The sequence below is a fragment of the Helicoverpa zea genome, chromosome 31, assembly GCF_022581195.2.
Source record: "Helicoverpa zea isolate HzStark_Cry1AcR chromosome 31, ilHelZeax1.1, whole genome shotgun sequence".
In the NCBI taxonomy this organism is placed as follows: domain Eukaryota; kingdom Metazoa; phylum Arthropoda; class Insecta; order Lepidoptera; family Noctuidae; genus Helicoverpa; species Helicoverpa zea.
In genome coordinates, this window is record NC_061482.1 from 17,677,300 (window position 1) to 17,689,012 (window position 11,713).

Sequence of the window (11,713 nt, forward strand, 5' to 3'; positions counted from 1 at the left end):
GGCTCTGGATCCCACAGGCATAATTTCCGGAGTTCCTTTGCTTTCAATGACAAGCTTTAGGAGGATATTTTAAACAAGGCCAAAGAACTTGCTATACTCGTTTTATATAGCTTTTATATATATGAATATCAAGTGCATTTCTGATTATAGTCCTCACATTATTGACACAGCTTGCAATACAGACTACTTGAGTTTGCAACTGACTGAAATTACAACAGTTATATGTAATTTAAACGAAATATTACATTCACCTTTAACTTAAACTTTAAAGTAAAAAAATAAACAGTCATCCTGACTTATACAATATGTATTAGTAATAGTACCTAATGTTTTAAATAATATTCTATGGAAAATGAAGTTTTTACGTCAAGCACATTCATTATCTGTTGAAAAAATATTACTTGAAAAAATACATAGTTATAGGTTACTTGATTTCATTGTTTTATACATAGTTATGTACATGTATGTTCATATATCATTCCCATTGTTTTTTCATATAACTTTCACTAATATTTTGATTCCCATGCGAAGAACTTATGATAATCAATCCGGAGTTAAAATACACCTATTATAAAACGTGGTTTTAAAAAATACTCTCAAATCAAAGAATTTATTCAACTTGATAGAATGTATAAAACCTAGAAGCTAAACCCAGAAGCCGGTATATTTTAAGACCACGTTTCATATCAAGATGGTTGGACTTTACATTTAAATCAACAATCAGCTTTAACTAAACTCCAAGTAGTTGAAAAAAATATCATAATTCTTAAACAACGGTCCAAATATGTACGGTATCTTGCACCTTACATATCATACTTTGAATAGCAAAGATGTAAAATTAATTTTACAGAATGCTGGCTTTGTGTGACACTTTCCAGCTATCCGCGTACTTTCACTGGACAATTAAATTGTTAACTAGAGTTCACACGAGGCCGGCTAGCCATGAATCGTTAAAATGTCAACGGGCCTGCTAGGAAAACTCTTCTAAACTTTTAAATTAAACGTCCAGTAGACGGGGCCCGATTAAAAATCTGCCAACAGCATTAATCGCTTATTGGCAGCTTTGTAACTCGATGCCAAACACCATTTTGCAAATTGTAAATCTATCAATACATTCTTCGTATATAGCTGACCACGAGGCATGATGGCTTAGTTAATGCTGACTGTCTTTTTAAATAATAACACATCGGAATAAACAATTCATATTATAGTAATAGTTTATAAATAAACGCTTTTATGCACTCTTTTGCGATACAGCTAACCTCATCATTTCGCAATAAATTCAAACTGCAATAAACGATCGATAAGGAATAGTTTATGCTAAGAATAAATTATTGCATTTACTTACTTCTTATAAAATATTTAAGACACGATACTGAAATATGAGAAATGTGCGCGAAACCTTAACACTAATTAAATAATTTGATAGTACTTGATAAATTGTCCTATTTGCTTGTTAGAACAGCGTTGTGGTCGAAGAATAGCTGCTAGTGAATATTGTATGTCCAGCATAGCGTTCACAAGTAGGCTAATGTACTAGCATATATCGATTTTAAAGGCTTATTGAATTTTAAAGCGACAAAGCGGTTTAAATTGCCACTGCAGCCTACAACAGCGCTTCGCCTAGTAATTTTCAGTGATTAGGCGAACGTATCACTGCACGCTACATGTCGACCAAGCAAAACGACAGATTCAATAATAAATTGTACCACTTGACGACTAACGTGTCACGGAAATAGAAATATAAACAGCACGTAATGACCTGACTAACAATATAATCGTCTCGTTAGCCTGTCAGACTTAAACCAATACACATCATTTATTTATCTTTGACCACGTTGCTCAAAACAAGGCGACCACTAAAGATCTAGCATTGCTTGCTATTTTAAAATCTACTACAATTACAATAAAGTCTAGATTATAATCTTATAATTAAATTCCCATTTTCGGCGTATGATCCCATCAATATAGCTTGGACATTGTTGGAATAACACGGACGTACACACTATCATAAATATTTGTTAACATTATATAGGTAGGTATATCTATAAATGCTGTAGTAACAAGAAAATAATAGGCTTACACACAAAACTTACGTACAAGAACATATTACGAGTGGTTTTACAATAGGTTTTTAGAATCTCCTTGCGTTATAGACTAAGTTTGAAGTCATCTTCAGCGTTGACATGATTTCAGCGTTCATACAAACTATGCTATGAAAATATTCCTTACATTTACTGCTATAACAAATAATAATGTATCTAGATATAATATAAATAAATTCCTGCTAACGAGGCACTTTCAAAGTAACTACATAAAATACAATACACATAATGTTTTTTCCTTGATAACAATCTTTACATCTTTACAGTCACTATTGCGATTGTCAAATATGAACATGGATGAAATAAGAGCTTTGATTCTCGTGAGCCATAATCCCATTGTTCTTAATTCAGTACGAGGATTTTAGGAACGGAATACCAAGGACCGCGATACATCAAAGCGGTGAGAATTTTGTTGCAAAAAGGGATGCTGCTATACGCCGCATGTAGCTTCATCCCACTCACTGTACAGTGATAGCAAAATCTCTTCATGTGGTTTCAGACTGATATAATCCTACATCTGAAGATTTTGTCCCCTGTGCATAAAGCCGTCTGGGAAATTGCACATGTAAGCAGGAAAGGACATTGAAATGTGGACAGATTTTAGTCTCTAGATATTCTGTTTGAAAAGCAAGATATGCTGTGTTTCTACGGTTAAATAAGGTTTTGTACACATGAAAATTCTCTGCATTTTGAAATACGGACCTCAGTTTAGGTGGAGTGTGTTCATGTATTAACATTTCACGTAACCAACTTCAGCTAGGCTCACGCAGCTTTGAAACAGGCTGTTTATCTTTGCTTCAGCGGTTTCGATTCCCACAATTCGAATATTTGTAGTTGGTCTTTACCAACTCACCACTCAGAGTGATCATCGGTAATTCTCAAATTCGGAAATCGTGTAAACAAAGTCAGGTCAGGTCAATGTGGAGCAAAGCCAAATAGTTTTCTATCTAGGTGAATCTGAAGTACTTTAGTCATTTATACGTCAACGAAATATTTAAAAAATGGGTTCCTTCTATCTGGCAGAATTTTATTTGGCCGAATTTTATTTGGCATAACACACTTGGCATAATTTTTTTTCAACGAATGTTTTTAAGGCATAAAAAATATTTAGCATAATTATTGTTTCACCGAATATTTATATGCCCGAATTTACAGTTGCATACTTTTAAGATGGCAGAATTTTATTTCGCATAATTGCTTTTGGCATAGTTAGAGTTTCGCATTATTTCGTTTCGCATAATGTATATTTTGAGAAACTATTATTTGGTATAATCTCATTTGGCGTACTATGAAGATGGAAGAATTTAATTTAGATTCAATTTATTTAGCAAATTGCCATTTATAACCTTCAATTAAAAAACATTGTATTAAAAATTGAAGCTAGTAACGAAAACGAATCGCTGCAAAACCGACTCCACGTAGTCTTGTCTGCCCTACCCCTAGAGTGCAATTCAAAACCGCGTAGGCGCGGAGGGGCGAGGCGGCCTGCGAGCTGAGGCGCAGGTAGTTTTAACGCTTGCCGACGCGGCTGAGGCTGGCCGGCGGAGCCGGCCAGTAAGCCGAAGCTGCGGTGGTGAGCGTGAAAACCATCTGCGACGATAAGCTCGCATGGTACCGCCGGAGCCCCGCAGCGCCGGAGCCGTGACAGAAGCCATGCTTGCTCCATGTTGCATGCTTACTTGTCTTCTGATGACTATACGAGATGTATGCCAAAAGGAAATTCTGACTGACAACTTTCTGCTAAATGATGTTTCTACTATTTAAGTATTATGAATAGGAAATTTATGCCTAAAGATGATTCTGCTTGCCAAAATTATGCGTTTTTAAATTATGCGAAATGAGTGTATGCCACACGATTTTCTGCGAAATGAAGGTTATGCCAACTGTTGGTATGCAAAATAAGATTATGCCATAAAAAGTTCTGCCATAAAGGGGGGACCCGGTCAATGTGGAGCAAAGCCAAATAGTTTTCTATCTAGGTGAATCTGAAGTACTTTAGTCATTTATACGTCAACGAAATATTTAAAAAATAACCTGAGATCAAGTAGTTAGACATTCACCGCCGTGAACGCGTAATGAATACAAATGAACGTCTGCACAGAACAGTTTATTTTAATCAAATTTATCTCGAGCCTCGTGTAAACACGTAAGCTGTGAATCATCACTCGTTAGGTAATAAAAAGTAGTGTTATATGTAAAACAAACCAGCGGTACAGAGCATCCTGAGACCAGGATATAGTTATACGAGTTATATTGCAAAATTGCAATCGTTAAACCACTTTATTGGTGCTCTGAGAGACTGATTGCACTGTCTTAGATTTGCATACACCCGGCCTATACTACCTCATAGCGTAACCAAGATTTGGTCTTTTAATACAATTAGATAGGAATCTAGGACGAAAGATAGTAAATACTCGTTAAAGCAATATATGTACTTAATCTGTTGCAAGTGTTATAAACACGAAATTTAAACGATAAGATAGTGTGATAGCATCGGCATCTCAACATTTAGAACATGTCCGCATATTAACAACATTTCCGAGTAATTTTGTATTTTATTGTCAACTATGCGTACATTTAGATCTAATACTGATTACAGAACAAACATATAAGCTGATAAAAGTTTGATGCGCTTACATTTTCCTCGAACAATAGATACGCGGTAAAATATTCACTTCAGTTAACTACTTTGTATTTATGAACACCAACTACTCGTAGTAAGTACTTAAGTACTTTACCAACAAGTGGAAATAAAGGTACAAGTATTTCCAAACGAAACGGTCGACCGCTTAGTTCAAACAGACTTTAACGAAAATGTGCTTTGTATAGAATTTAATTAATACGCGGCGAGTTGAATAAAATAACGACATGGAATAACCATGTCGTTATTTTATTCAACGTTGTTTCGAGAATTATAAACAAGTTGCTTTCAAAACTTATCACTGTGGGAATTATTCCGTGCACCCGTATGAAAAGGAACCTTAAGGGTATACATATAAATGGGCTCTCTCACAGTGGAAATAAATTCTAATCGGTCCAGTATAGTCCTGAGATTAGTGCATTCAAAAAAAAAAACAAACTTCACCTATATAATACTAGTATATATTCTCGCAACTCTTCATAAGCAAAATCCAATGAAACTAAAAATAGCTCGATCAGTACCGAATATCGAACAAGCCTACTCGGTTCGAGAGGTCTGGTGGCCGGGAAGTTCCTGATTCAATAGCACGTGGCAATTAGTAGCTTTTGCATCCCATACTAACATACCGAGATCTTTGTATACCTGAATTCAATACTGTACTTCAATTAAAAAAAAAAACACGCTCGATAGAATATATTTTTCAAATTTTTATATCTCAAATTGAAACTGAAAAAAATACTGGTCTATATTCTGGTGTATATTCAGATATTTAAGATAGTTCGCCAACTTTGTACCACATTTCATAGTGTGGTTAATGTTCGCTTAAAAGTTTTAGCGCGTCGGGATTTCAGCTTTAACTTTTTACCAAAGCACTTTGTGGATGTATGTACCTTCAATTCGCTAGTTAATTTAGTACGTTAAACTTTTAAATACTATTTACGTGCTTCAGTAATAGTTCAAATCCTAAAACGCGCAAAATTATTTTCAAAAACACGAAAAATGGTTGCATATTTAGTTACAAGACAATAAAAACAAGTAATCAGTATTTTCAGTATAAGCGAGTAAATATACAGAAAGGTGAGATTCTCGGCTTTCAGTCTACGTATTGAATACGAAACCAATTATACTGTAATTGCTGTAGAAGTGCCGAAGTAAATACCTAGGCAATTGCATTCGAGGAAACGTGAACCAAGAGGGCGGAGTCGGGGGTACTGATTGTATTTTCTTTTTTTAACTTTTCTACTGTTCAGGGTGTCAGACAAAGCTAATAAAGAACTGTGAAGAGCTGGGATAAGAGCTTTATTATGCTGTTTTAGGATTAATTCCTTATAAAACACAAAGAGCACTCTTTAGTTTTTCTCGTTGAAAGAATTAGATAAATAGAAATAGAATGAGCATTCGCTGTATTGATGCACCATTTAACTATTCTGGATTATAGAACCATTTTCAGTTGTCGAATCGCCGGTTTGACAGGCGGCAGGTATACGGTTCGCTATGGTTTGGTTATAGTTAAATAACTGGTGCAATTCACCCTCGGGCTGCGTGCAAACCAAACTGACTGCCAGCCGTCGAATGTCAGCGGCATGGACGCATAACGTACCGTCGGTTAAATGTTAACGTAAATTTTTATGGAAATACAATAAACTGCGTAAAGTTCGCTCACATACGCGCGTATTTTTTGCGTCGCGTTGGCGTATTTTACGACCATGTCGGGGCGAATTTTACGCGCGTATTTACCGCATTATGCAAACTCGATTTAAGTTACCGTAATGTGAGAATTTCGAAATAATTATACATGCAATATATTGTTTTATAAATAATCTTTAGCTGTAAATAAACGAAGTGAGAAACTGTATATTGTTTATAGGAACATTGAAACAATACATTTGTTTATTGAAATGCAGAGTAATTGTATTTCATTATATTCAGTAGGTACAAATAAGCGCAGATACGTAATTGTATTAACTAATGCCATTCGAGGTGTTAGGCTAATTAATAATTATGTTCACACTTGCATATAACATAATCTAATCAGTTTTATAGGATCTTGATCAATTTAGATATGCAATAAATTGAAATTATTATCTTGATTCAATTAGGATTCACCGATAAGTTTGTTTGAAAAAAAGAATTTTCATTGACCTATTTTTTTAATTGATTTCGTTTTTTGGATAGTTTATAAATACATACGTTAAAGGAAACACGTGAACTAATAAATAAATAAAAACGTATCTGGTATTAACTAAGAGGCATTTTCAGCAAATGTTTGAAATGTGTATATCTGAATTGCAGGATATTTTTAATTAACTTTTTCACATGTTAAAATTTTCATTTAGATAAGGCTAAATTAAAATTACAGATCATAAAATCCAATAGAGTTTGTGTTTTTCAGTTTTAAGGAATGAAACCAACTGGACAAGCCATTTCCGTGCGTTCCCGTACCAAATCGAATGGTTTGCACAAAAATACCGAATCTTTTAGTAGTATAGGTGCATCAATTACTTATTAAAATTGCATTAGCGGTTTTCTCTAACTTTTCAAAACACTGACTAACTTTCTGCCAAGAATTCGAGTCCAGCAACGTTCTTAGAATACACTCTTACGCTTGCTTCGCTAATCCTTTTGCTGTTATTAACATATTCCAGTTATTAAAACCTTTTGAAACCTAGACACGAGTCCTTAAAACCGGGATTCTCTCAAGTGCCCGTTTTTTTGCAAAAAAGTTCTTGTGGCGCCTCGCTCCCGTTCCTAAATTGGTTGACTTTTGTTTCACACAATATCACACGGCGGTTCCAGTTGGTTCAATGCTCGAAGTTTTCAGTACTTTATCTTATCGCGGCCATTAGTTTATACATGCGTATATTAACATGTTTACACTAAGTAGGTATTGCAAATCCAAAACTATGACGGAAATTATGGAAAATGCACACTTATTAAAGAATAGAGGCTTTATGTAATTTCTTACAGTAGGTAAATAAGCGTTTCTAAGTATTTATGTAATGCTCAGGTACATAGGTGATTATTATACCTTTTAGTATCGGTAGGTAATTCACGCTAATTCAAGCAAATTATTTCACACTATAACACTAATATTATAGAGGCGAAAGTGTTTATGTTTGTTACTATTTTAAATACAAACGGCTGAATGGATTTTGATGAAACTTGGAAGTAATGTAGCAAAGTCTATTAACGGAGAAGGAGTCTGTAGGTAATTTGAAATCGGCCAAAAACTGAAGTATGATTAATTTATTTTATTAAATAGTAGTTTGGTGCCCTTACATTTTAAAAAATCGAGGCAAATTAAAATATAAGTATTGAATATCGTGTTCATCCTGTTTGCAGAAGATTGGTTACGATGCCTAGTTTGATCAATTTAAATCCAATTGTCTGGTCCGTCCATATTTCAATATTATTAAGAGAAACTGATTCATGTGCTACAATCTATTTTTCAATCAACATGTGAATAACAAATAGAGTTCAATTTACTTGGTATAAATCATGGAGAACGAAATGACTAGCGGAGATGTCATAACGCAAAATCTCCTAAGAAAGTAGCGTGACAAACAGCGGGAGTTCGAGGAACGAGGAACGATACTAGCTCCGCCCTTACAGAGTATATTCTATGCAACCCGCCCATTATTTTCAAAATTAAATAAAATCACCAATCTTTGACAGATAGGTTTTGATTTGACAAGGAACCCGAACGCTTCGTTAGTTCTAGTGACTGACCACATCTACTTGACCTACAAGAAGGCGCCTGACCTACCATCCCCTTATAGCATTTCCGCTATCTTTCCTTCATCTGTGGTATAAATATAATAACGGTATGTATGTATGTATTTACGAAAATATCTTAAAATGCTTACACTAATTTACAATATTTGTACTAATATGATTTATTGAGAGATTTACCTATCGCAATGATTAATATTTTTTAGATCGAAGTTCACCAACAACATAAACTTCAGTTATTTCTAAAAACAACTGTTTACTTTGAAAAAAAGATCTCGACAAATTGAGAACCTCCTTTTTGGGAAGTCGGTTAAAAATGAAGCGTGAAAATTCATAGTAAACAGTTGTTATAAGAAAAACGGATGTTTATTGTTGTTGGGGAACTAGGGCCTTAGTGTGTCAACATTAAATATTGGGCGGGAGAGATGCTTAGCTTATGTTCTTTCAAAGTGGCTGGCTTCAGGCTATTACATACAAACAGAAACATCCACTATTGTCTATACTTATAAAACTATACAATAACTATATACTTTCTTATATTCCTGTATAAATATTTGATATAATTCACACATATATTTATTTGTATCTTGGCTACTATAAAATCTAAATAATGCACTAACATGATAAATATCAGTCTATTAATCTTCTCATAAGGCTTTTTCCATCTTTACTTAGAGATTTTAGTAAATAAGGTATCCTTGGTACTACTAAATATTCTGAAATTGCCATTCAATGTAGTGTTCAATCTCAAAACGATTGAAATTTGATGAAGTTGAAATCAGCTCACAGGTGCTTAAATAATAAAGTTTCAATCTAAGTCTTGTTACAAGGCATAGGCAATTCCAGTATGAATAACCTTTTTTACACATTTTAAATTATCATTGTTTAAGGGTATTCAGTAACTTTGTTACATAAGCTAAGCACATCTCCAGCCAGATATACAATTTATACGTATAAAATGCCTATTTCCAACTAAGTTATGAGTAATATATCCTTTAAAATTTTCTATAAAACTAAGCATTATGTACAGAGCCTCATAATCAAAATATATTCACTTAAAAAATCATTTTGCAAAGTTTTGTTGATCTCCTATCAAGCTGCATTTATTTTTGTGTTCTGTATTTATTAAATCAATAAATGTGTGGTATAAATGTGAATTCTGTGTGTTTCATTTAAGAAAATATTATAAATAGCTAATGTGTGCTGTTATATACACTTTACATGACAATAATTTTTTTCTGTACAAATATATCTCCTGTATTACTTATATAATATATGGTTTATAATAAGTAAATATTTTTGCAATAGACTTACAATATAAATATTACAAGATAATGTATTTTTATTACTGAACTGCAAATGAAATGCTAAGGTGTACATTTCAACATTATTATCAGCTCGTTTAAGTGTATATTAACAGTTATGATAAGCTTGAAAACTTAACAACTTTGCCATCAAATACTTACAACAGTAATTATAGTTGTTACATCATATATATTTTTTATTGCTCATTAGAGAATCAAATAAATATATTATACACAGAGCATAACATATTTATTTTATGTTTCTCATTATGAAGCTATACTTTAAGTATAAATTCTATACAATCTTGGCAATATTATTGTTACAAAATATACTAAAATTGTTATAACTTAGATAAATATTAATAAGTCACCATGATTTGGTTACTATGGCATTAATTGGTCTCATTGACCATATAGCTACAAAACATTTAATTAATGCAAATAACACTGGATCATTCAATGAATATTGTTTGATATCACTCATACCCAAAAAAGCTGGTTGCATTTTAGATCTATTGAAAAGGTTACTGCTGCACAGGAATTGTTGATATTTCACAAATGAACTTCATAAAATATGTTCTGTACAAGTTAAATGATAATAATATGTATTTACATGTCACTCACTGTCACAGTCATCTTTGGCACCACCTTCAATACTATACTAGATATGTAGAGCACTGAGTCGGTCTCCTCTTACGGTACTGCTATACAGTGTCCACCTTCGAGTTCTCCACCAGGATGTAGGAGGGAGTAGGCTTGCGCTTGAACGTAACATATGTGTACAGCAGGCTGGCCAGCACACTGATGTTCAGACCCACAAAGTTCAGCCATGAGAACACATAGTCACCACCAATAACCATCCCCAAATATGTCACCAGGATATTTTTCAGGCACCCAATGATTGTGGTGGTGAGTGCACTATTGTACTGAGTGCAGAGCATTACACTGTATGACAGAATAAATCCCATCACACATGACATTAGGAACTGTGCTAGGAACAGTGAGTCACCCCAGTGCTCATATTCTGCAGATCTGTGTAAATCACCAGTTGCCCAAGCAACTACTGCAGCTGGGACTATCATGAACAAAGCGTTGTAATACATGAGGCCATATTTACCAAGGTCTTGGGCATCCAGTTTCTTCTTCATGTACACACCATTAGCAGCAGTGAATGCATCATTGAGCAGCACCAGAGTGTATCCAGACACGGAGAATGTGACGTCATCGGCGGCGGCCAGCAGGGCACCACCAACCATGGCAAACACACTGGTTTGAACTGACCAGGAGGCTCTCACGCCTAACACGAACCTCTCTCCAAGCATCGTCATGAGTATGCTGAAGCGTCGCAGCGCCGTGAACATCGGCAGGCTGAGCTCCTTGGTCCCGCCGAGCCCGGTTGCCATGTTGCCGAGGTAGATGACTGGCAGCGGCCATATGCGCCGCACGATGCCGCTGTCCAGCGCCGGGAACTGCACCACCTCGAAGGAGCGGCCGCTCCACAGCACCATGATCGTGGCCACCATTTGGCCCAGGCCGAGCACTTGGTACGAGGGGAAGGCGTACGTCGTAAGCACAGTCTTGTTCACTACGGTGATCATGAATGAGGCCAGCGCGTAGAAGGACGCGCTCAGGATCTTCTTGAGCATCTGCGCTCGGTCGGCGGCTTCCGCTTGCTCCTGCATGCTGAGAGCCGACATCGTGCCACCACGTATGTAATTAAAGTAACGATCTACACTAACATGATCGATTAGAGAACGCGTCATAAAACCTCGCGGTCGGTCACGATTTAACATGGATGTTCGTTCACGCACATTACACTCTCATGGTCAATTCAATGATCCTTTCATCAAAAGGAAAATAAAAAAACAAAGCCCTGATTAAACGGCATGCCGAGCTGTGCATATTCTACTATATAATGAAATGACAGTTCA

The 11,713-nt window shown here is 35.2% G+C and overlaps 1 protein-coding gene across 1 annotated transcript; it reads right to left on the bottom strand.

Moving 5' to 3' along the window:
• Positions 1 to 7,977: 7,977 nt before the first annotated feature.
• On the bottom strand, positions 7,978 to 11,685 carry LOC124645103 (UDP-sugar transporter UST74c). Its single transcript, XM_047184846.1, has one exon. The coding sequence runs from the start codon at positions 11,573 to 11,575 to the stop codon at positions 10,487 to 10,489; it is 1,089 nt and encodes a 362-aa protein (XP_047040802.1). The 5' UTR covers positions 11,576 to 11,685; the 3' UTR covers positions 7,978 to 10,486.
• Positions 11,686 to 11,713: the final 28 nt, after the last annotated feature.